Source organism: Corvus cornix, chromosome 5 (assembly GCF_000738735.6).
Source record: "Corvus cornix cornix isolate S_Up_H32 chromosome 5, ASM73873v5, whole genome shotgun sequence".
In the NCBI taxonomy this organism is placed as follows: Eukaryota; Metazoa; Chordata; class Aves; order Passeriformes; family Corvidae; genus Corvus; species Corvus cornix.
The window spans coordinates 8,461,442-8,488,313 of NC_046335.1; the positions used below are offsets into that span (position 1 = coordinate 8,461,442).

At 47.2% G+C, this 26,872-nt stretch overlaps 1 protein-coding gene across 1 annotated transcript; it reads right to left on the bottom strand.

Moving 5' to 3' along the window:
* Nucleotides 1-2,371: 2,371 nt before the first annotated feature.
* INF2 (inverted formin 2) lies at nucleotides 2,372-23,788 on the bottom strand. The gene is made up of 5 exons (XM_010395837.3): nucleotides 22,912-23,788; nucleotides 5,368-5,776; nucleotides 3,915-4,030; nucleotides 3,211-3,370; nucleotides 2,372-2,409 (listed from the first exon to the last, which is right to left on the bottom strand). Exons 1-5 carry the CDS (start codon nucleotides 22,912-22,914, stop codon nucleotides 2,372-2,374), a joined length of 726 nt encoding a protein of 241 aa, XP_010394139.2. The 5' UTR covers nucleotides 22,915-23,788.
* Between the last annotated feature and the right edge of the window lie 3,084 nt (nucleotides 23,789-26,872).

Genomic DNA, 26,872 nt, shown 5'->3' on the forward strand with positions numbered 1-26,872 from the left:
CCATGCCAGGCAATGGTGGAGGAGGAGGGGGAACACCCCCCATGCCAGGCAATGGGGGTGGGGGTGGAGGGATGCCAGGGAGTGGAGGGGCTGGAGGTGTATTTGTCATGGGGGATGTGGGGTTCATGGCTGCTGTGCCAGAGGGTAGAGGTGGTGGGGCTGGAGGTGCTGGGTTGGGAGCAGTGTTGGATGGAGGGTTAGATTTCTCTGGCAGAGCACAGCAGGCTGTGAACTGGCAGGATGAGATCTTTTCACTGGCCAGTGGTCCTGAGGGTGTTGCTGGTGCCTTGGTGGGGTTTGATGACCCCACTGGACACCGAGCTGCATGTGCACATGGTTCTCGTTCACCCTGGACGCCTCCAGACAGGCGGCTTTCAGCTCGCTTCTGCTTGCTTGGATGTTTTTTGATAGACAGCAGCCTCTCGATGACTTCTTCAACTGTGTTCCCTTGGACTAGAGAAACAAGTCAGGGTCAGGGAAGGGAATGGGGCCCACAGGCTGGTTCATGCTGTTCAACCCTTACCAAGCAGCAGATCTGGAGCCATGGAGAACCCATTTTCTGGTGTCACTTTACACAGCTACACTTTTGGCTTCCAGGCAATTTCTCTCCCATGCACCCAGCCTACAAACACTGTTTTGAGCACACCTGCCAGCAAGACAGGCCAGCACCAGCGGCAGGATGCCAGCGAGGACAGATTCCCTCTGACTCCCATGACCCAAAGCTCAGGGATTAACCATTAAAACAAGACTCTGAATCCCAAGCCCACTGCTAAACGTGGCCACCCACATGGATGAAGCTTCACATCAAGACATGACCTTATGCAGGTGTAGCTTTGTGCCAGCTTCTGTTCAGCTCTTAACAAGTCCCACAGATTATTTCCTGCACATTGGGGAAAGACTTTTATGGGACAAGGGGAAACAAGAGGAGTGTGCAAGGCTGGATATGTCATTCTTACTGTCATTGGCGAGCAAAAGGGCTCTGTTCACTACAGCATCCAAAGACTCCCACAGCAGGAGGCTGGAGTGATGAGATGGTTCCAAGTGCAGCAGGCTCTGAAGGATGGACAGCAGCTGGACAGAGACTGGAGAGCGGCTCACCTGGAAGACAGAGCAGCTTCTGTCACAGGAAGGCTGGTTCCAAGCAAAGTGGGTTAACTTTGCCATTGTGTGATCTTGCACCCCATGTGAGGGGCTACTTACTTTATTGAAGAGAGATGAAAAGACCTCATGATGATCATTCATGTTTATCCCATCACATATCCTTAATAATTCCTCATCATCCTCTATTTTGAACTCCTCAAATGTGTCACACTGGATAAGCAGATCCTCCTCCTCGATGTCTCTGCAATATTACAGCATCCATTTCCATTGGAGAGCCCTTCACTAATTTTCAGATGATTGTTTTTGTTAAATGGCATTTATCTCTTTGCCTCTCAGACTCAGCCAGTCGGTGTTGAAAGCACCCAACTCTGCCTTATTTACAAAGGATGAGATGCCATCAGTGCATCCTTTCTTGAACTGAATGTACCTCTTCCTACAGTCAACACATACAAATGAATGGGACTTCTCACGGCATAACCTGGCCCAGTATAGGCTTGTTATGGAATTCTCCTTGGAGCTGTAACAACAGAGTGGCATTCTGACCTTTTTGAAACCAGGCCACCACCTTCGTTTTTCTAAAGTCAAGACTAATTGAAAATATTCCAGTGATGTTTCTGTCTGAAAAACTTCCTTCTCTGTTACTCAAAACTGGATTAAAAAAAGCACTGACACTCTAAAGGTGACTTTTTCAGCTCTCTCAAGACCACTCAGTGTTAGAATTTTACCCTTGCTGCTCTATTGAAAGAGCTTCTCTTCCCTAATTTTTATGGTGTTGGATGGAGCAATTCCAGTTACATAGGTAACTGCAACTCACATAAACTGCATTCTAGAATTTGTCACAGATGTTTCTGATAGAACACAATTTTAAAATTACATTCAGATATGCATTAGTAAATTGTTTTAGCTGGATGCTTCTGGGACCAACAGCAGCAGTGAAGTGGTTTTGAACACAGTGAGCAGCTCAGCGAGCCCACAGCATTGCTTCAGATTCAGTCTGAAACAGCCTCAATGAGGACACTGCTACTCCATCTGTGCCCAGAGCCTCTGTGCATGCCATCTATGCCAACAGCTGTCCCCGTGACACTGTGGTTGGCAAGAGCATCTTAACACTGGCCAAATGCCTCCAGTTCCCATGGAATGGGTGCACACAAGCGTGGTCCACTCCACCCAGGCACACTGCACTTCACACAACAGGAGGCTGGATAAGTATTAAGTTTCCACAGCTACTTCACTGTGAATCGCATTTTTAAAAAAATGTAAGTAGAGATCCTTACCTTAGCTTGTCTAAAACATCCAACAGCTGAAGCCCTGGCAGGTGAAAAAAATAGATACAGTTGCATTATAACCCACTTGGTACTGATTTGTTATGATCTTTATATAATGTTATGCTTATAAACACTTTTTGCAGAGAGAAAAAGTGAAAATGTCTTCAGACGGATCTATCAAAGTAGGTAGAGTCATTGGGTAAATGATGAGACACCACAGTACACATCTGCAGCACCTGTGTGAACCACTGCACAATCCCCCTAGAGTTACTGAGGGACACAGGCACTTTTAGGGCATGAGTGACCTCAGTCCAAATTAGACATCCAAAATCAGTCTGATCCGGTCAAATGTTCCTTAATCTCCATGGAGAGAAGTGGAGCCCAGGCTCACCAACTCAGATGCACCCGGTGTGTGAGGTGAATCCAAACAATGGTACCTAAGATCCTGGGATTCAAGCCATTGGAAAAAACTTCTGAATCATGGGACAGCCTCTGTGGCTCAACTGAGTAGACACAGAGTGAAGAAACTTCATCAACTCTTACAAGTAGTAGCAACATATGGAAATGTGGCCACATAAGATGGTTGGTTATAGAAATGTTCTGAAGAAGCTCAAATGATAAGGTGCTGGTGGGATTCCAGAAGAGATCAAAACTATGGGAAAGCAGCAAAGTTAAAAAAAATCTGTTGACAGAAAGGCTGCTGAGAATAAAGGTCAAAAGAAAGATGAGAATTAATATTTGCAGTTTTGCTTCCCAGCCTCTTCAGGCACCTTACGGATACATCTGAAAAGAACCAGTTTGGTAACTGACTTTCTCCAGGGAAAGGTGCAACAAACATCCTTACCTATGAACTCGTTTCTGATTTGTGTCCTTGTTCTTAGCTCTTCTTTTCCCAGGATGATGGCATTGATAGCACTCAGCAGTGTCACCATGTATGGCACGTTGTCTGTGTTGGAGAGCTCGTTCATTATGATGCTGAATCGATACTGCTGGTTCTTCACACTCTGTTGGTAACACAAGTGATATTATGGCAAGAATAGTCTATATAGACAGAAATGCCCATGACCGTAGTGCAGGCTCTTAGATGGAGTTATCATCTGAAACACTCAGTTTATCCCACTGTGCACAGGACAGGAACAGAGAGGTAAAAGCAGTACTTTTCCATTATGGAGCAGGGTCTGGTTGGCAGAGAAAGTCACTGAAAACACCTCTTGGATCCCTTCATGCTTTCTGATAACTGATGCATGTACCTGCTCTCATGGGCAGTGAAACATGTGGATGTGGCATCATTTATTCTGCTGATCTGGTGGTGTTTTGCTGCCAGAAAGCACCTTGTGGTTGGCAGTCATCTGTCCACACAAGTCACAGAACAGCACCATAGATTTCTGCTGACCACGAAAAATTTCCTACAGCTTTCACCTTATAAACCCCTGCTTCTCTTACAAAACAATGCAAAATAAACTTCATTCCCACCCTTTTCTCTGGTACATGGATCTGCCTGCACGGATCAAAGCTGAGCCATTCCTCCTGCTCTAACCCAACACTTGCCTTGTAATGGTCCAAGGCATCCAAAGCCAAAGCATGGCCATCTGATGAGTAAATGCACAGTGCAGCCAGGAGCTCAAATATTTGCTTTTTGACCATGACATTAGTTGTGTCAAGTGCTGTAGGAAAAACAGAACAAAACAAAGCAGAATTTATAATGACATTAATGTTCTGAATCTCAGTGTCTTCTGCTACATGGATTATGAGCAGTGATAGAAAAGAGACTGAAGGAGGGGACCCATTACAATGGAAGATGGGAAGAAAAATATCTTAACATACAAATATCCCATCCCAATAGCATTATGTGATGGTAACTTCTAGTGGGAACAGTAAATGCTACAGGTATCCCACTGGCATTTTGGTGCAACTTGTAGTTATTCATCTTTTCATGTACCAGTGACATGCTGCAACAGCAGCCAAGATTTTTTCAGCACTCACAAAATTTATTTCACATTTTCACATATGGGTGTTTTCTAGAACAGCAGATGAACCATTTTCTTCGATTAATGACTCTTACTTTTAGTGCAGAAAAGCTCAATATGCATATGAGTTAGACCAATTGTTCCAATGGGTCCCCATGAATTCCCTTTTGGCACTACTCTCTCTCTGTGAGCCCTGGGAGCTGGGAGGGAGTGCATTAGACTCTCTTATTTTTCCTGTATTAGAGCACAAAGAAGCTCCAACACTGAAAAGTCCAGGATACCCCCTGTTTTCTCAGTACAAAAATGCCGGCTCCATATTTCACACAGGCTAAGAAAATGCATGGTGAAGAGGAAGGAAGGGGACTTCAAAACTGAAGAGGGAAATAAGCCAGCTTTCAGACTAAATGCATTTTAAAAACCTCTTAATAAGGGTTTCTGGGCACAGCTGCGATCTCTGGAGCAGCACAGAAGTTATCCTTCCAGCACCAGCATCATTAAGTGCTGTACAATAAGTTCTAGGAGATGCCCTGATGAATTGCAAAGCTAACAACGAGCCAAGTGACTAGCAGGAGAATGTAAGTGGTGCTACCTACCATCTTCCAGAAGGAGCAGAGTGAGCAGCACAGAGAGCAGGCTCTCTGGAGTCCAAACATGCCACTTTCCCTCCTCTTTACAGGCTACAAGACTCCAGGCCCTTTCAGTTCCTCTCCCTCTGCCCTTGGGGATCTCAATGACTGAATAGCAAATGTCTGCTGACAACCGAAGGGTCAAAGATTTCCAATGCCAGTACACAGATAAGGCTGGGTTTATCCCCAGCTCCTCAGTAAACTATGGCAATATTTGTGTGGAAATAGCACGGGGTGGCAAAGGCAATGTGACTTCACAGCCGTATTATTTTAAAGAAGAAAACAATCTCATTAATCAGTTGTGACCAACCATTTCCAACAGGCCTGGTGCAGGGCAGGAGGATACAGAACAAGAAAGCACCCCCCAATGCTGCATGTGATGGATGAAGCAGGAAGATGTCTTCTCACCTTGGAAGAGTTTTCTGACGTAGCCCTCGTTGCTCACAATGTACTCTATGCCTCTGTGGGAGTTCATGACCGCTCGCACACAGCTAATGCAGGTGAGCTGAAGCAAGGCATCGGAAATCCTGGCCACTCCTCGCCCAGACAGCCTGTCCAGGGCCTCCAGGAGGAGGTCCAGCCCGGACAGCTCCAGGAACTGGACCATCCAGGCATCATCGCTGTTCTCCAGCCTCTTCTTCAGCCCGGAGTAGTTCACCACGGAGGGCATTTGCAGGAGACGGATGCACAGCTCTGGCTCTGCATTTTCCAGGTTGGCCTCTGACTGGTCAGTTTCCTGGGGTCCAAGTTTCTCCTTTAGGGCAGCCCACTTCTTGTGGGCACCTTCCTTTTTGATTGACATCGTGAATGGTTTGTTCTGCAGAAAAAGAAAAGACAAAGTGAGAAGTTTGTCTGGACTGATCAAAAGCTATCCCTGGAGCAGCCCTGTTTTTTCTTCAGTAATCAGGATGTAAAGCCCAACTACAGCAGGTCCCAGATCTCCAGCATGCAGGGCACACACTGGAACCAGTCCTCTGTTGAAGAAACTCAATATATCCCCACCTTAACCACACACATTACATTCAGGCTCTGAAGACTCTGTGGAGAGACTTTTAGCACATCCAGGCCAGCAAATACAGCTTTAAAAGTAGCCAATTTACACCAGTCAATTGTCACTACCTATTTTCATGCAGTGAAAGGATAAGGTTGGAAGCAGCATTATTAGCTCTGAACACCTAATGCCCATTAAACCACTTCAAAATCTCACTGTGCTGGAGAGGCTGTGCAGTTTCTAAGCATTTGTAATGGGATGGAGGAATCATTTTGAGCATATCCTGCTTATAAGAGCATCTGATTGCCCTGTTCCTTTTTCACTTTTGTTTCTTTTGACTGATGTTGAGGTTAATTTTATAGCACTCACTTAATCCCTTCTTGTCTGCTGTAATAGCAAATATGTTTGTACACATGGTGTTTATGCCTGATAACATGAGAGCCTGACAGGCTGTGAGTGCAGGGACAGCAGCAGGAGGCTGGCTATGACAACAGCAGAGCACCTTTTTGGAGATGGGGAGTAATGGCCCGTCTCCCTGGAGTACATGGCGTGTGCAGCCAGGCCATCAGCAGCAAGGAAGGCCAGGAACTGACTTAGAACAGAGAAACTGCAAAGCCAAGTGTAACTCTTGGGGCCAGATTTTATGGTTTTAGGCAGGATTATTATTTTTCAGACTCACAGGGATCAAGTTATACGATGCAGGTCCTTTTTCAAAGCAGCATGCAATCGTTTTGGCCACTGAGATTAGCTCAGTTGGTCAGAGCATGGTGTTAATAACGCCAAGGCTGCGGATCTGATCCCCATATGGGCCATTCACTTAAGAGCTGGACTTGATGATCCTTGTGGGTCCCTTCCAACTCAGTATATTCTGTGAATCTGTGATTCTGTTTTAAAGCTGAATTGCTCTCAGAGATGACAGTTTGCCCCACAAAAAGAGGATAAACCTGCTGGACCCAAATCCAGCCATTGATGCTACCTCCCCTTCCTGCCACACCACCAGGACTTCTGTTCCCCTGGGCTGCTGAGTCTGCACAGGGCTCAAAATAACCTGGGGACAGTTGGCCCCAAAACTCAGCACTTCAGGGACTGAAGGGATTATGGGAGAGTGTCATTTTCCCTTCCCAGTTCCAGCACAAGGCTTTCTAGCCCAGCAGCAACTAGAGAAAAGGCTTGAAAAATCTAAACTAAGTAATTTCTTGAAGGTTTTTTTTTCCCAGAAAGCCAAGATAAAGGATGGACCATTTACACTGGTTGCAAAAATATCTCATTTTAAAGCCTGCCTTGTGATTTTTCCTGGGGACTGAGCTGTTGAGAAAGGTCCTGGCTCCTTCCCTGAAGCAGAGCCACACAGCTTCTGTTTTATCCAGCAACCCATTTTGGCAATCTCCCCTTGGCAAATAAACGGCCAAAAGCTTTGCTCACTGATTAGTGATAGGCATGATATTATAGGCCTAAATATGCCTCTTGGAAAGATGCAAAGGGTGATGGGATAGGAAACTCGAACAATTTCCCTGAGAAAATGTGATGGCAGGACTCTCTGGCAGCTCACAGCACCAAAGTCTGCATTGAGAGGTCACAGGGGTGAAGGAATTAGCAGGATATGGTGACAGAAAATCCATTTAGAGAGCTCTGCAGACTTTTCTTTTGCTTCAGTGGGAAAGAAGCTGGCCAAGCACCCAGTTGCTCCCTGTTCTGTTAGCTGAAAAAATGATGGTCACAATCCAAAACCACGAAGTGGTGAATATACCATCTGAGAACACACTGTACAGCTGAAAAGTGATAAAAAGGACCATAAAAAAACCAACGCAACCAATCCCCAAACAAACCTCCCTGCCAAAGCACAGGCTTGAGTTTCCAAGATTTGTCATCACTCCCTGCAGCCCAGAGCCCTTACTCACTCTTGGTAAAATTCTTGTTGGGATTAGTCAACCCCAGTCCCTCCCCTGTATTCAAGCCCAGGAATTTGGGTTAGGCTTGATGCAAAGGAGAACAGAAATCCTCCCTCACTGGAGGGAGAGAAGCAAAAGTGTCCTGCTCCAGGTTCACAGCCCTGGGGATGGGGCAGTGACCTACAGGTCTCACCAGTCATGGTGACTGCAAATCTACAGTCATGGGGCTGGAGAGGTGCACCTGCAGTCAAATTCTCCTCCATGCTGAGCACGGAGCCCAGCCATCCCTTTCCAGTGCTGGGGTCAAGCTGGACTTTCAGTGTGGGGCAGTGCTGAGGATCATCTGACCTGTGTGTTGGTCACCCTGAGGGGCTGCAGAAGTGGCTGCCAACTGCAAGCTCCCTTTCTCTTGTGGGACTTCTTTTTATACACAGCAAATCACTTTTTTAATTTGAACATGACTAAACATTGCTTATCCAGACAGATAACAAAGCAGGCTGGATTTTTGCTCCCAGATGTATAAATGCCTCATTATATTGTATTTGTATTATATTGTATCAGCTACAGCAAGTCAGAGAAATTACAGTAACAATATTGACCTCAGGCTCAGCAGATTCCTGAAAATTAAGCTCCACCAGTGCAACAGGAGACAGGAAATACCGAGAGAGCATCCTGTTTACCAGCAGATTTGTTCTGAATGATCCTTCCCTCCCACCTGCTCCACACAGATGTGAGGAGATGAGAAACAGAACCAGGCAGGTACCTCTCAAAACAGTTCTGGCCTGTGTTTTTATGCACTAAACTGAACAAATTGGACTGATTAAATATTATTCCCCACAGAGAGTGCACTCTTTTTGTAGGAAAGGAAAAAGGTAGCTAATGTATACTTGTAAAAAGGGAATAAAACAAATAGGAGCTGTGCTATATAAATGGAAAGGAAATGAATATGGAGGAGATGGCAGTATGACTGCAGATGGTGTCATAAATCTGTTTACAAACACAGATATGAGTGATATATTGTGAATACAACATCTTTCCATATTTTCCATGCAGCAAAGTGTTGCAAAGATGTTCAGACACATCCTTAAAGGGCTGCTGGTTTTGCCTTTTATCTCTGACCACAGGAGCTTGTTAGCAGGTAAATGATCTCAGCAAAGTGAGACAGATAAGGACTGAAATGGAACACATCTATCTGGCTGGCTCACAGAGGCTATTTAGACTACATTGGCTGAGGGAAGGAAAGTGCCCTGACAAAACCAGACAGGACAGCTGAATACATCTCACCTCTTGCCAGCAGAAGGGCATGGGGTGCTTTGCTTTTTGTTTCCCAGGCCACAGGGGGGCTATGATGGTGGAAGCAATGTCCCCAGACCCTGTGTCTGACCATGCCTGCAGCACCCATGCTCTGCCTCCCCAGCTGCCTGCTCAGCACTGGGGCTGGGTGCTGCTCCCTTGGGCACATCCTGACAGTGTGTCAGGGACACCCACGGCCACCACAAAGAATCACAGAATCGTTCAGGTTAGACTAAAGACCTTTAAGTTCATTGAGTCCAACCATTAACCCAGCACTGCCAAGCCCACCACTAAACCATGTTGCCAAGTGCCACATCTACGTGTCTTAAATGCAATCCTCTCCTCGTCTTCTCACGCTCAGAGGCTGGTTAGCCCTGATGGGGAATCACAGAATGTTAAGGGGTTAGAATGGACCCTAAAGATCATCTAGTCCCATCCCCCCCACCATGGGCAGAGACATCTCCCACCAGACCAGGTTGCTCAAAGCCCCATCCAGCCTGGCCTGGATGCCAGGGTTGGGGCATCCACAACCTCCCTGGGCAACCTGTTACAGTGTCTAACCACCCCACAGTAAAAAATGTCCCCCTCTTTCAATCTGTACCCATTACTCCTTGTCCTATCACTACAGTTCCTGATGGAGAGTCTACCTCTGGCTTCCCTGTGGGCCCCCTTCAGATACTGGAAGGTGCTGTAAGGTCTAAAGCAGCATCAATGCAAAAGTACTCTTAGTTTTAGGAGATTCCTTTGGGAAACATAAAGCCATCCTGAGGGCTTGTGCTCTTGCACCTGGCAACAGCAACACCACAATTCATGGTGTGAACTCCTTGGACCACTGGGTTTGCAAAGCTGTAATGAATGCTCCCTGCATCCATCCAACCTGGTCCATAAAATTTCCTCCTCATTTCTTTCTGAATCAGGTGCTTCCCAGATTCAGTTTTCTGTGCCTCTCTGTCCTTCAAGTCCACTCCTACAGAGATGACATCTGTGGGAGATAAATCAGGGCACATCAATACTTCTTCCATCCTGTGAAGCTGTGGAGAACAGAGCCGCACAGCCCAGCTTTCAGTCTAAATTATTACATGCCTCCAGGACGACATGGATCACAGCAAGGACTGGGGAGGACACGTAAAAAGAGATTTCTCGGGCCAGCTAAGTATAATTTAGTGAAAACAAAAGGGAGAAAAACTGCAGGTCAAAAGTATTCTGATTTTTTGGGGAGCAGACCCACTGCCTATGCAGAAGAACAGGGCATGGGGGCTGGTGTGTGAGGGGGAACAGCAGCTCCTAGCTGCCCTTTCAAGAATTCTGGGAGCATCCCAATCCCACATGCTGCCCTCACAGCCCTCTGCTTCCCTCCACAATGCTGCTGGGGTGAGAAAAGCTCCTTTATGCTGCTCAGTCCCCCTCCCTTCCATGCCTGTTCCTGGCACTCAGGAGCCCGTTCTGCCTGGCTGACTGCTAATGACAGGTTTTGCTTCTGGGTAGTTCCAGTTTTCACTCTGCTGCTGGGAATACGCCAAGCCTTTGTATTTTGCAATGTGTCAGACTACTCAGTCCCTAAAAATGAAACAACATCCTGGCTTTGTGCTTTCCAAAATCACTTCTGGAAGCGTGATGTGTTTCCTTCACCTCTCCTTTTGCTTTCATTTGTGCTGCTGTTTTCCCATGCAGTGTCGGAAGAGCTCACCTACATCCAGGCTAACAAACCACCCTCCCACACCAAGAAGAGTGTGAGGGAACCACAAATCTCTATTTTAGACACCACCCTGGCCCCTTGGTGTGGGCCCCTTAGTGTCTCTAGGAACCAGCAGCATTCTCAGTCTCCCAGGGCAGCTGAGGGTAAAGACACGGTGGGAAATTCAGGCGAGCAAACCAAAGGCATGGTTTGCACAACAGACCTTGCCTCAGCATGCAAACCAAGTGCTGCTCCATCCTTCTGCTGCCATGGCCAGTAGACTCAGCAGCCTTTGGATCTACTTATTTTTGATCTTCCCCTGTATCAGAGGCCAGAATGTGTGATTTATGCTTAAAAAAATGAAAAGGTTTTGGAATGAGTGCCCACTCTTGCTCTTCAATACTGAAGAAGTTCATGAGGTTTCTGGCACACTGTGCTTTGCTTTGGCACACATTACAGGAGCTCTCACAACACAGTCCAGGTCGGCTGTGACCTCAGCAGTGCTGCACCATTACGGGGAATATTTTGTTTTTAGGAAATAAGGGAGCGTGGACACACACCCTGCTACAGCTGGTGGGCAGGAGCTCTGCCATCCACACTCTGACTGGGCCTGGCACTGGGCTGGCAATGGCTTCTGCTGGCAGCAAATTTCCAGAGAAGGGCTTCAGTGCACAGACAAAGAGTGGCCATATTGGCATAAATTTGTATCTGTTTTTCCAGTATAGCTTATTCTTTCACAAATAAAGGAAAAAAATGTTGTCCTGATACAGTCCCATCCACCACTATCAGGATGCTGTGTGCCAACACAGCTTTTCTCTCCTGGGCAAATACAAGCTACAGTATTGTGTGATGTCTCACAAAATTGGTAAATGTGTCCAATATAGTTACACCGGGTTACACCGGGTTTAACCCCACCACTAAAAAAAAAATAATTGCTGATGCCTTCTTCCTCACAGTAAATAAATAAATAAATATCTCATTGGGCTGCTACAGGACCACAAACAAATCAAGCTCAAGTGAGATGCTCAAGGATGTTTATGTCAGGACCTTCAGTGGCCTCTAAACCCTTACTTATACGAGAGGTTGCACGAGCTTAGCTTCAAATGGGCTTGAAACCACTCTTTGTTACTGTAACTGTGAAGACACAATAACCACTTCCCTTAACGTGGTGAGCTAGGTTTAAACCAGACTGGTGCAGCAGATTTTGTTTCTGCAATGGCCAGTGCCACTGGAGGGGAAACTGGCCTATCTGTGTGAGTGCCAAGTCAGACAAAGCAGTATCAGGAGCTTTCCATGGTGGGTGTTAGGCATGGGCACCCTCACATGCTCCCACAGGCCTTGGCAGGCACAGAGGATTTCACGCTGGAGGGATGTGAGGTGGTGGGCAGCACTGGCCCCATGCAGGGGGTGCCACCCCCAGCTGTGCTGCACCAAAGGGGCCACCAATGCCTCACCCTGGTCCTTCCCTAGTGCTGTTGTAAGCAGACCCACAGGGGCCAGAGGGGCATCCTGCCTCCAGCCAGAAAGGAATGGGACTCAGGTCCAGATCCCATGAAAACTCTGATTGGGAGTAAGACTGGTCTGCTCCAGTACCCACATGCTCAGGGCAGAGGCAGCACCTCCATCTGCCAGCAATTCCAGCACCATTCAGCATTTTGAGATGCAATTTATAATTATCATTTGGGGTCATGTGAGGAGCAGAAACTGTTACCCAGCAACATGGACAGTGCAGTGATAACTTTCTAAGACTCCTGGCTTCTGCTCTGTGGGAAGCTGTCACACAAGCTGATATGAGAACCAAAACCCTTTTATTGCCTTTTTTTTTTCTTTTTGTTGATGTTTTTAAAAACCTCCACAGGATGCCAAGAGAACATAGAAAACTGTCAGAGGGAAGAACTCCTACCTCAGAGCTGAAGCCAAATTATTCCCTTGTCTCTCCTACATGGAAGGATACTTCTCGACCAGTTGTGTGAGCCCTCCCTTCCCCAGCCAGCTCCTTTTCTCCTTCTCTGCCAAACAACCTTCAGTCAACACAGTGTAAATCCCCAAAAAAGTGTCTCTACAAATCGCATGCTCTGAGGAAGTTCAACCGGATGTCAGTGTATAGTATGCAAATACCACTCTTTGGAAAGGTGCAAGGAAGTGACTTTTCTATAGCCTCCGGGGAAGGTATTTGCATGTCATTTGTCATACCTCTCATTCACCCTGTGCTAGTCACTGAGAGGGTGTCGCTTCCCCCTGGGCTGGGAAGGTGGGAGCCTTGCCCCCACTTCATGTCTGTCTGCCAGTATGAAAAAGCACTCCTGGCACGGGTGACTCAAAGCAGGGAAATGACCAAAGCAGGGTAATGATCTGGCAAAGGAAAGGAAAAACAATGAGAAGGATAAAAGAGGGTGCAGGGTGGCCAGGGTGGTGGGATGGAGAGCATGGGTGTGGGTGGGGACAGCCCCTTGCATCTTGCATAAGCTGCGCTGGGTTTTCCAGCTTTGTGGCACCAGAACTTTAAACAGTGCAAGATCTCAGGGGTCTTTGCAATGCTGGAAGAACCAGGACAGCTTAAAATACTGAGGATGTCTAACCCAAGGCTGCCCACCCTGGGAGAGGAGCCACATAGCAAAGGCTGGGAGCTCAGGCAGTGTCCTCTGGGCAGGGGCTCAATGACAAGAATTCTGCTCTCATCAGGCACCACTAAGGTCCTGCTGAGCTTCAGCTTTTATGGGCTGAGCAGGCTCTGAAGACATTAAAAGCTCTTTTTAACAGAAAGCATCTCTCTGCCTTTCTGGTTGACATTTCATGTGAAAACTAGTTTGTGAGCCACAGCTGCAAAACGCATCCACTCAGCCTCTCAGGAGGTGTTAACTGAAACACAGTCATTATTAATAAATTGTGAATATTTCAACATGGCCCATTTCAGCATAGGCCTCCTGCCTGTCCCAGGGTAGCAGCTAGGCTTCAAATGTTCTTTCTTACTCTGTGAGGTTCTACCTTCAACTGAACCTCTCAGATCAAACGTTGGAACCCACATCAAGAGTCTTCCTGCCTTAGATGGGAAACTCAACCCTTGTGTACACGAGCACAGCTCCACCAGTATTAGAAATACACTGATCTGTCTGCCCTTTGGCCCAAATTCAGCTGGCCTTTAAGCGATCAACGTGCCCACGTGCTTTCTAATTAAAACACCATAACAATGTAATGTCCAGGGAAATGACTCTGCATAATTCCCCATCCTGCCATAGGAAACACTCTGGGGGTGTGTCCATGCAACCCAAGACTAATGTTAATTCAGGATAGGTTTTACAACAGCAAATGAATGTCTCTTTACATTGCGTGCACTCCTGAAGTGTAATCCCCAAGTCCTCAAAAGATTAGTCGATAATCTGGTTCTTGGGAACAGGACCAGGCTCACAGCAGGTTTTAGGGAAATAAAATAAAATTTAAGAGAAAAAAAAAAATCCTGCAAAGAAAGGATTGTGATGGTGCAAACTCCTGTCCTTGAAAACCATGGAAGCAATGTAAAAGGTTATCAGTCAGATCCCATCAGGTTTCATCTGAAGCCTGGATCTGAGAAATTCCAGAAATGTTTCTCCTCCTAGAAAGGTTCCATCATTTCTGACACGAAAAAACCCCACCCAAAAAACCCCCAAAAGACCAAAAGCAAAAAAGCAGAAGCAGAGAAATCAGGCTGAAAAGCAGGAAAACTAGCTCTCAGGCTGCTCTGTTCCTCTGCAGGCTGCACGGACATGAACTTTCAAGTTGCTCAGAGAGAGGGTAAATGGTTTTCCCCCAGCAAATTAACCCAATTTTACCCCAATTTTCTAGCAGTTGATTTGGTGGTCCTCTGAATTGTAACTACACCAAAATCAAACGGATTACATCAAGAACTAAGAGTTTAGTTCCATATAAGGTAAAGTAGAGCTGAGACCCTCTACTTTCTGTGTATCACTCTGCTGCCTCTGGATCACAGCGCAATGGCTTCACTGCCCACATGGCCGATCCACAAAATTCAGGAATCCAATTAAACAGACATAAATACAGCCCATTCGCCTTTAGGAATTAGATTATTCCTAATTACAGCAATCAGTGTCTTCTCGCTGCTCTACGTTTCTGCGACAAATTTATTCCCATGCCAGTGGCTTTTCACAGAAGTCATGTCAAGGGTTTTGGAAAGGGGACACCCAGCTCATTTCGGGCTGGCAGGGAGACTGTGCCAGCCAGAGGTCTGCTGCAATGGCTCTTTTTAGGTGATCCTGCCTAAAATGCCTCGTATCACTCCGTTCTAAATCACTAAACAGCAGCACAGACAGTATTCAAGAATCAGAGGTGCAATATTCACCTCTGCATCCCCATGATGGGTTTTGTTGGGTACTCTGGTACCTATGGGGCCAGTGAAAACAACCAAATGTTTACAATGGAAAAATTAGGGCAATAAATTTGGATAGTTCAATTTCTCTGTTCATCTGAGAACTGAACTCTGAGTTAAGCAACCAGAAGGACCAGTGTCAAACAAAGTGCTGAAAGGGCACTGAAGCCAGGTGAAGACTTATTAATTTAGGGGGACAGCAAAATAAAATTTAGGGGGAGAGCCAAATCCTCCACCTGCCCCCAAGGCTTCTGGCTTTTGCAACACAACCTTGTGCCATGCGGACAGCAGGAGATGCCAGAAGAGCTACTGGGATGCAAACGGAGTGAACTAATGATGACCTTCCCAGGTATTGGGAGAGCACAGTGACAGCAGCCAGTCTGCTCCCTCCTTGGGGAGCAGAGACATCTGAGCATCCTCAGGAAATCACAGGAGCAAGACAGGAACTGCAAATCTGACTGCTGCTGGCTCTTACTGAATTTCTCTACTCTCCTTGAAGACTGACATCCCTCCAGCTCTCTTGTCACAGACCAGCTCTCCAATTGCTTTTCAGCTGAATGCATTCACTTTAGAGGATGCTAAAAGGAGAAAAAAACCCCTTCTGAAGTAGTCTTTATCTGATGAATACTTCAGATAAAAAAATAAAGGACTCTGCTACTGCCGGTGGCATATTTCTGGGAACTTTGTACCTAATGGGGTTGATCTGCTTAAAACATCCTTAACATTTGCTCTGCAGTTGTCTTGGTAGGAAGCTTCTGCAAGAAAGAAACATCCTGTTTAGGGGAGGGCGCTTCCATCTGAGGAGATTAAACCATTAACTGTGAGGAACTTGGAGCTTAATTTGGAAAGGTGTTGACAAAAATCTCTGCCAAAACCCCAGACAGCGGTTCTGCCCAGAGCATAGACCCAGGTACAGGTTTCTAAAGGCTGTATGTGCTCCTAAGCATAGGCTGGGTAAGAAGCCTGATATTTGTTTATTTATCCAGCATACATACATTGCACCTGTGCTAAGGCTGCAGGGAAACTGCTTAGGCACTGCCAGGATTAAGGGTGCCATGGTGGCTGAACTCTGCTCCCTGGTACACATGCTGGTGCTGCAGCAGCAAGGAGATGTAATTACAGAAAGAAGACCTTCTGAGCCCGGCCCCGGAGGGAGAGAGGCAGGCAGGTCCTGTCCAGGGTTTGGCTGTATCCTTGCAGCACAAGCACAAACCCTCCTCACCTGCACAAGGATGAAGATCTTCAGTTCTTCCCTAGAAACCAGTTTGATGCTGGAGGTCCACAGGAAAGGGCCGAAGGCACCACTAAGCCAAAGAGCTACCCAGGCCTGTATTTACAGACATCGCCTCTGAACAAAGCTACCAAGACACCAGAATAGTACAGAAGGGGGAGGCGTTTTTCCAGCTGTTCTCCAAACAAGTTGCAAATGCGATTCCCTTCTATCGAGATCAGCTTTTCCATTCAGCTGCTGATGAATCACAGCAGCTGGTATCTCATCTGGTGAACAGCCCAAACACAAACATCCTGAGTGTTTTTGTTCAGATAAGCTGACCATAGCCAGGATTCCTAATGGCATGGGTGAAGCACGTACTGCACACATTAAGGAGAACAGCCCCAGATACTGCCAGGTACTTTCCAGCGCACTTGTGTGAATATGAATGTTACTAAGAGTAACCAGAGAACCTGCTCAGCTGCTAATTCAAGAAGTTAAGCATTTGAGCCGTTTAAAATAAATGCTTGAAGAAGGCTGGATTAGCATGATTTCAACATTAATCCACTCCAAAGATGCCTTCAGACTGTTTTCTCTATTGCTGGGTAAGGAAAGTCTGAAGAGCCTATTTTATAACGCAGTAATCCTAAAATATTAACGGGCTTAACCTTTCATTTTGCTACAGTACTCGTTCCAGCTGTTTTGAGAGGACCTAAAATTGTCCTCCTAGATATTATCTTTCCAGTTTTAACTTAGTCTTGGTATTAATGTGAAGAGATTTTAGTGTGGCCCAACCAATTGGGGATCATGGGAAAGTCTCATGCTGGGTCAAAATGACCTTACTATACCTGCAGGTTTTTCGGTTTTTTCTTATCACTTTAGAAACAAGTGATACTGTTTTGTTCTTTGCAAAGAAATCAATTGTTCAATCATATCCTCAGGTTTGCATAGTCCAAAGAGTTGCAGTGCTTTATGCCAGCTAAACATGTGGCTGTCATTAATCTTCAAGAGGAAAATCACTATATTTGTCTGATAAGTTAATACACAACGAATATTAGGACATAATTTTATACGTGATTCATCTCTACACATATGGCTTGCTTCAACACTTGCTTACAAGTGTTATCAGAACAGGGGTTTGGGAATTATAGGCTTGTAAATCAATTTAGCTTTGTGCTAAGTCCTTTCCCTTCCTTTCTAGATAAATAGAGGCCTTATTTAAGGCTTGGTAATGTTTGTGGAGGTTCAGTCCATTTCCAGTAATGGAAACAACAAAACCCAGGATTTATCCCCAGGCTTATGAAAGAAGCCTCAGGACTGGGTAAATATAAAATAACTCATGAATATTGGACTGCTTGTTCTGAAATGGGGAATTACAGCCCATCAGTGCATAAAAAGTGAGCACAGCCAGGCAGACTGGAAAGCAGCCTTCCAAGGGAGAAATGGAGCAGCTCAGCCAGGTTTCAGATGAGAGCTACTCAGGGAGCCGGCTGCCACATCAGCAGGACACAAACCAGAAAGAGAGCAAGTTATAAAATGTATCAGGGAATAAAAACATTTGTTCCCCAGTTCACCTTCATGGCAGGCTCAAATTTGCACTATTTGTCATATAAGTCAAGAAGAAGACACAAATACTTCCTAAATTGCAGAGCCCACTGCTGACATGCCAGGTAAATACTGTAACACCCAGTTTCTTATTCTGTGAACTTTTTTGCTCTGGCTCAGAGCAGATTTGCTTTACTGCATTGTGCACACAGTTGAAAGTTAAGCCGACCAATCCTAAAGGATTTTTCTTTTTTTTTTTCTTTTCTAAATAGCAGAAGTAATTAATCTGCTTCAGAGAATGAATCAGCCTTTTCTGAGCTAGAAACACACAGAGGAGATTGTGGCTGTTTCTGGGGCAGGAGGGAGGCTTACTCACACAGCTGATGCAGCGGAGGCAGCCGCCCAGGGTGCACAACTGTGGGCTGCAAGGGGGGCAAAACCCCAGAGCCACACCCCAGAACCCCCCAGTGCCATCCTGTGCCCCCAAGGGACCCGCTGGGACAGAGGGAATGGGCTCAGCACTGCAGTGCAGATGGAAGAGATGAGCTGGTGCATAAGGAAGGGTCCAGGGAGGGCTGTGTGGCTTTGCCTCTCCTCCTGCAGCCCCCTGGGCTGCACCCACTCCTGGGAGTAAATCCTTTGGCAGCAGGGGCCATCCTTTTCTTTAGGTGAAGAACCTTGATCTGGGCCAGACGGTGGAACGAGTTGATTTGCCACAGTTTGACTTCTCGGCAGGCTGTGGGAAGAACAGCATTGCTCACAAAAAGCTGCTGCCTTGTACTATGGGAACTTCTGTTTCCAACTGGGGCTTCTGTCAGAAAATAAAGCTAATGCTTAGCTCACTGCTTCCAGCCAATGCTCAGCAATGACTTAACAGAAAAGCAGAACGGGCGAGGAGCAAACAGTTCCCAGAAAGGGGAAGCCAGCAGGACAGAAGCAGTGTGGAGATAGCTGCCTCATTAAAAATAATACAATTTAACTCATGGAGCAGAGGGCAACACAGTTATGCCCTAGATGCCTGACAAAAGCAGAGCTGCTCACCAAAGTTATAAATAAAATTTAAATAAATAAATAAATAAATACATAAGGATGATGCCAACTTCATTCATTGATCTGGAGAGAGGAAAGGGGCTCTGCTGCTGCCCTGGGGGCTACTGCTGCTTCCCTCCCTTCATCCCCTCTGCCGGCCAGGAAATGCTGGGAAGAGGCTGTGCCTCCAGCAAGGGAAGGGCTCGCCTTGCAGTCCCTGGGACATGAGTGGGGCTGGCATGTCCCTCCCTCCCTCTGGGGAACAGAGGGAAGGGGTGGCACAGGTGGCCATGGCTCCCTGTGCAGAGGCTCTGTGCAGAGCAGACAGGAGAGCAGCTCATTTGACCTCTGAAATGGCAAAATCACCAACATTTTCCACTTTAAAGTATAACTAAATATAGAGGTTTTATGGTTGCAGGATGCCTCCTTTCCCACAGTTTCCTGGAGTGATCTCCAAATTCCTCTGATGTCCTTGCTTGTTAAAACGTGACTCAGCTCTCCCATCTGGAAAAGTGGAGACCCACACAGTTCCAAGGTGGCCAGCTGCCACTAGTGATGTCCTATGGTAGCATTAGCCATCAGCTTGGGAGCAGCAGAGGCAACAAAAGGCTTTGCAAGATGGATTTGGGGTGAAATCAGTGTTACAGAGCCTGTGTGTACTCTGTGAGCGGCAATGCAAACCATCAGCTGAAATTTTCCTGGTGTCCCTTGTGGGGAAGTCCTCTCAGCACCAAGGAGTGACTGGGGACACCTGCTCACAGACCCTAATGGAGCAGCAATGCAAAGACCAAATCCCTCGTCTGCCCTCACACATTCCACAAAATGAATACTGTTCACACCTCAGCTGAATAATGGTCGTGGCAAGAATAACAAGCGGGAAGTCAATGCCAAGTAGCACCACCTGGTGATAACTACTACACCCGTGCCAAGCTGGACATCAGGCCTTACCAACTACAGCATTTGGCAGCTCCTCCTTTGCCTGTACTTGTGTTACTGGACATAGTGCTGGAGCAATGTCCCTTCTGAAGTGAGCTCTCTCTTTCAGGGTCATTAACCATTTGGGAATCAGCTGGGTGACTCCAATGCTGGAATGAGAATTTCATCCACTGTCTCTCAGTCCTCCTTTCTGGCTTTGTCTGGTGTCCTTTATCAGCTCAGCTGGTTTTTCAGAGACCTTGAAATACACCATCAAATGCTACAGAGCTTTTTGCAAACACTATTGCTTGCTTAAGATTCTCACTGATCTGTGGCTTCAGCATTCCCAGCACTTTGAAATGTCAGCTCAGGTATCAAAATAGTAGAAAGAGCTGAATCCGTGAACAGTACGTGTTCATTACATCAAACACAAACCCCACCATGCTGTTAGAAGCTCTCCTGATGCTTTCTGCAGATGTGAAAGGCTGGCTGACAAAGCAGCAACAAATGTTCATCTGCCACATCACACAACCACTTTTAATTTCGGGCACTCCTGTAGATGCCAGGCTATGACTCAGGGGTTCATGCTTGAACCCCACACCTCTATTTTCTTCCGTGTTCAGTTTCATAAAATCAGCTCATCTGCCATTGACATTATCTGGTAGCAATCATAAAGCTTGGCTGTTGCTCATTAGTTATTCTTTTCCTAGGAAAAAGGAGCCAGAGAATATTCACCCTTGACAAAGAACCTGAGAGACACGGAGAAGTCGCCCAAATGTAGAGAAGCCTTTTTTTTAAACATTCCCAATCTGTGCTTCACTCCAGTTCCTAAAGCATGCCTGCAGAACTGGAACCACTGGAATGGTGTGACAACCCCACACCCGACCTGTGAGCATGAAGCTGCCCTTCGTTAGAAGGAGAAAGTCAAGGCTCAAAATTTGGTGTGACTTTTTTCCATCCCCCAATTCATTCTTAGCATTTCAGTTGACAGAACGGACTTGAAAAATCTCTGAAAAATTAAAATACAGATCATTTGCTCGCTCTGTTGTGGCATTTGGTGCTCTCAGTGCTTTTTCTGGCCATTGGGAGATGAAGGCAGCCTCTGCGAGACCAAGCTCATGAGCATGGTATGACAAACTGCTGCACAGGCAATGCTGAGAAACACTGGAATAAACTTGAGCTTGGTGGATAATGCCAAAGGGATTATAATATATTAAGTCAGAAGCAGGTAGTCATGCACTGAACACAAGGGGTATCACACTGCAGAGTTGTATCTAGTTTCTGCAAAATATTTAGCAATTTTTCACCTAGTTATATAAAAAGCAACATACAATGTTAATGAATGGAGCAGGGATAACTCCTGTTTATCTGCACCCACTGCAGTATTTTGGACTGAGCAGAGCTGGATTTGTTCAGTGCCACTGTGTGACCCCATGACCTGGCTTTGTTGATTTGGTGGTATTTTCTCTGAATCATTATTGATAGACCTTACTGCAAATATTAAGAAGGAGGATATTCAACTGCAAGCTTAACCTGAGCTCAGATATGAGCACTGAGTTTGCCTGAAGTTCCTTCAGCTGTTTCAGCTCGATGAATGTTGTTCACTGCCCAGTCTGCAGCATTGTGTTGCTGCCCACTGCTGAATACACACATCTTCTATTCATGGCTGGTTACAGTACAGTGGTAGGATTAAACAGCCCTCATCAACAGAATAATCATTGCAGAAAAACCCCACATCTAATAATTGATGCCATGGAAGTAAATCAGGTGGAAAGAAGGACAAAATGCAACTTAGCTTTTTTTGCTAAGAAAAATTTTCTGCTCAGCCGCTCTAGGAAAATTATCCAGCATACCTGGCACACAAGACAGGGATAAAGTTCAGCTACAACATATCTGAAGCCACCTGCTATGCAGCTCAGTGAAATCAGGAGTTTACAAACAAAAGATGAAAATTGGTAAAAATAAAGAGGGTACAGACCTAGAAGGATCAGACAGACAATGAAATGGAAGGGGTCAGTCTGAGTTTTGCAGGGGTCACTACTGAAAGTGAGAAACACTCCATTCTACTTAACTTCTCCCTTCATGACAGAGCAAGTGGGAGAAAGCTGGGGGCATACTGAACCAGCAGAAAACACGAGGATATGCAATAGAAATGGGATTAATAAAATGGCTGGAATACGATGAGAGCTGACAGCAGAAAACAAAAGTCAGATGGACACCTGGAGATGAAAATCCCAGCTTCCCACCCCCATCACAGGACAGGAGGAACCTGAAGAAGATGATAATTGCAGCACCTACCTGGTGAGGGATTTATTTCTAGGTGAGGTGTCAAAGCATGAGAGGCACAGGACAGACCTCTGAGCCTTGCAGCTCTGCTCATCCACAGGGAAGTCGGAGATTAAGAAGCCCAGCTCACAACTGCCAGGGATCAGCAGAAGCTGGAGCCTGCTTCATGAAAGCAGACAGCAAGTTCTAGCTCGTTTGGCATTGCACAGTAAAGAGAAAAGCATGCAATTCCTATTTCTACACTGATAAGAGAGAGAAGCATCAGACTGGGAGAACTAAGAAGTCATAGTGCAAATAGAAAGTAAGAAAAAGCCATATATTGGAGACAAAATTGTAATATCAGTTCAGTAAATGTCTGAAATTTCCCATTCCCAGAAGACTGGCAACAAATGAATTACAGTCGTGTGCAATAAGGCATAATATCATTCTGTGTTTAGATTTGCTGACCTGCCAGGTCTCTTCCTGTCCTACATTTAGATTATCTTTTATACAATGGGTCTTGTACACTGCTTGCATTTTTTGAGCAGTATTTTGGATGACAGCCTAGAATGGGGTTATTAACTTACCCTGTTATAAGTAACAGGAGAAAAAAAAAATCTCATATTCTCACAGATTCCTGCGATCCCCTCCCCCCGGCCCTCTAGTTTTGGCAGCCTCTGTTTAGTGGAAAAATAAGCTTAAGTGGATGGAAGAGAAATGAGATTAGTGGCCAGACAGCCCAAATTCTGAGCAAGTTCAATAGGACGATGGAAACCTTACCATAACTCTGCTGACTCCAACTTTTCTCTTCAACTAACTTAAGCCAGAAGTTTTCTTGCAGTCTACCATGGAGCCCGAAGTGTTTTAAACTGTGTTTACCCAGAAAAATTCTTCAGTCTTAAGAATCCATGAAAAAGAACAGAAAGTTCACAGCGTTGATCAGGTAGAAGAGGGATGACCACGAACACTGTTTCGGGGTATTTCTCCTAAGATCAGTGTGTCTGAGCACTCCTTCCCCGCCCACAAGCTCTGGAATTCAGCTCTGTATGCTGATGTTGCAAGAAGCCATTTAATCACTGCCGAGTTATTGAGCAAAAGGGAGGATGAGGCTGGAGAGAACTATGTGGGAAAACCGGGCAGGACTTGGGAGACCGTGTCTGAAAACCACTGGATAACAATATTTCAAAATAAAAGCTTCAAAGTGGCCCAGCCCAGACGCAGGCACACCGGCCATCCACACCATGCCGGGAGATGCTCTGCCAGCCCCAGGCACAGCAGGACCACATCCCGCCTGCACATCACACCTGCAGCCTGCACCACGTTGCACCCACACGTGCAATCTGGACCACGTCACACTTACACACGCTGTGCCTGCACCTGCGATCCAAACTACATCCAGCACCTGCCACCCGAACCACACGCAGCCCTTACACGGTGTGTTTGCGGCTGCAGTCCGGACCAGCTCCCACCTGTGTGCTCCACCGTCGCACCGGCAATCCAGACTTCATCCCACCTGTACACCGCGCTGTTGCATCTGCAACCCGGACCGGCTCCCACCTCCCCTGTGTACCGTCAGAGCGGCAGCAGGAGCGCCGTCCCAGCGATGCTCCACACCTGCAGCCCAAACCGGGTCCCACGTACACCTCCCTGCTGCTGTCGCGCCTCCATCCCCCCTGCGCTCAGCCATCCCTCCCTGCAGCTTCGAGCCGCCCGCCGAGCTACGGCCCGGAGAGCTCCTTCCTCCGCGTTCACCCGCCCCGTCTCACCGGACCGGGGCACAGCCGGGCGCGGGGATGCCCAGCCGGGCTGCAGCCCCGGGAGGGGGGTTTAGCCCAACTTCTCCGGACCGAGAGGACCCCGTTCCCGCGATCGCCCCCGGCGGAGCTCGGCCTTACCGCGGCGGCTTTCCTGCGGCGGGGACGGCAGCGACCCTCACCGCCAGCGCCCCTCCGCCAGCGCCCGCAGCCGCCGGGCTCTGCCCGCCCGCGGGAGCCGCGCCCGGTTCCGGGGCGGGGCGCAGGCGGAGCGGGGGGTCCGGACCGGCCCCGCCATGGAAGTTTGTCCCCGCCCGGACCGGGGTTCTGCCGCGCCGCCCCAGTCCCGTGTGCTGCCGGGCGTATTCGCTTGGCGGCCCCGCTCCCGTGTCCCGGTCTGGCCCTGGCAGATCATCCCCGGGGAAGAGCTCTCCGCGGAGCCAGTGTTGCGTCCCCCTCGCTGCAGAGGGGTCCTGCCCACCACGGAGGGGTCCGCAATGTGCCCCTTCCTCCTGTGTCCCGCGGGCATCCCGGAGGCGAGCGCTGCCCCAACCCCGGCCGGAGCCGTCTGACAGCCCGAGCTGCCCCGGTGTGAGCGGGTGCAGCCCGTGCCCGGCTCGGGGACCCTCTCAGTCCAGCCCTGGGGTTTGGATCCGCGGCCCGGGGCTGGGAGTTGAGGGGGGAATCACGAAAGCTGGGGACAGGCTGCCGAGGCGGTCAGAGACCCAAGGGATCCTGCGCCCTCCTCTAGGGACCCGGCACCCTGGTCTCTGCAATTTAAGCACTTCACTTTCAATACAGAATCATGGCATCGGTTAGGTTGGAAAATACCTTTAAGATCATCGCGTCCAAGCGTTAACCCATCATTGCCAAGCGCACCACTAAACCACATCCCCGAGTGCCACATCGACATGTCTTTTAAGTACCGCCAGGGATGGTGACTCAATCGCTTCCCAGGGTAGCCGTTCCAATGCTTCAATCTTGTACTTTGCACCGGGTTAGTAAAGCTAATATTTGAGTATTTTTCACCGATTTTGAGTGTATCACCATGTAAACATCTTGTCAGATACAGCCTAAAACCGAAGTCAGTACAAATGTAATATCTCGTGGTACTTCAAGTCAGTGGGCACAGAGGACCACCCAACCTAGCAGGGAGGAAGGATGCATTTTCTGTTAGTAAAACATGTCAGCTCTAGAGACGAGCAACGAAACAGTGGAGTTAAGCTAAATATTAACAGCCACGTGGAGAAAATTTGGTGGAAAAGTTTGTTTCCCTTCGTGGGTCAGAAGTGCTGTCTCCTATAGGCATTAGGGGCATGAGTCGGTTCTGACTTCAGGCAGAGCCACTCAGCTTTGCCATCCAGAGAAAACCTGGCAGGGAAAATCATGGAGGGGGGAGATAACTGGTAATGTGTTTTGCAAAGGGCTGCTGCAAGCCAGTGAGAGCCGAGCTGAGACTACTGAGTGTGATTACAGGCGACTGGAGGATAGTTACAGGGTAAGAACACAGGGCTGAGTACTTCTGAGACTTCAGATTGGAAAATGAGACCTGAGCTTTCACTGTTTGCTCGTAAAACACTCCTCTGTTTTTAGTGGAAGAGAAGACAAATGGAAAAAGACTGCCTCTCTCGGAGATGGCCGTTAACCAGAGTGGCTCATTGTTTCCTCTTTTGCCCAAAATAAATGTTTCTAATTGGTATCTTATGCAATACTCAGGTGGCACATACTTAGCTTTACAAATCTACACAGTGGGAAAAATGGATGTCTCCTCTGCAATCTTTCTCTGAAGGGTATAAACCTGTTTTTGAAAGAGCTATTTGTTGTTTAGGAAATACTAATTGTCTTTGGCTGCTGCTGCTGTTCTTGCTTTAGCCTTTTTTCCATTCTCTGCAAGTTTTTACTGCTTTGGTGTATGAAGAACAGGCAACCCAAATCTTTCCTGCTTGAGAGCATTTTTCTTCTTCTTTGCCTTTGTCTCCTGCCTGTGCATTCTGGAGCAGCCCTGCCAGGGTTGGCCATATGGAAGTCAGACAGGTAGGGCACCTTGATGTGGCCCATGGGGCTTCCCCTCATGCTGCCTCATTCATATGCTCATTTCAGGCATTTTCAGCATCAGATTTGTGGCTTCTGTCCCACATGGTGGCTGTGTGAGCTGGGGCAGGTGGGCAGTAGATCCCTAATCCACTTATCAGCTATGTCTATAGGAGCACAGGGTTGCAGGGAGTGTGACCATGTGGGAGCTGGGTTTCACACAGGAGACTTGCAGCTCACAGTGACCTTGGACTCAGGGCAGATGTGAGACAACAAGGGAGCTGCTCTTCCTCTGTGTTTCCCTGCTTTATTCATTCTTACACTAATGCTCGATACTTATCAATCCTGCTTTCTGACCTGGATGTAGAAGGACAGTACACATGGCTCTGAAAATTGCTTATGGAAGACAAATTATAACTGCTGGGCCATAAGGGCTCTCACCATCATGTAGGAGTGAGGGGCAAAGCTCAGAAAAGACAAGGCAAGGAGAAAAACTGAAACGCTGTGTAAATGCCCCATTTTCACCAAAATCCCTTTTGACCGAAGCAGATATGACTGCGGGGGTGAACAGTGAACACACAAGTGCTCCTTTGTTGGGATAAAGCCATGCTGTGCATGTATGTCCAGAGCTGGATGCACACATGGTGTGGCTGAGGGGGTGCAGTAGCTGGTTTCCTTCCCCAGACTTGTATCTGCAGTGTGATTTGCACTTTGAAACCTTGCACCCACAAAAATCAGGCTGAACTCTCCCCGGGCTCTATCTGCCTGCCAGGAGGGGCTGTGATCACTGAAGTTGCTGTTGGGTGTCTGAATTGCCATTTCTGTTTGGTGCTATCACTGCCAATTTTGTCAGAAATGTGTAAATAGAACTCCACCACATGGACCAAATTCTTCTTTGGTCAGGTGGCCAATTTTTTTTCTTTGCTTTAGGCAAAAGAGCTGATAGAAAATTCATT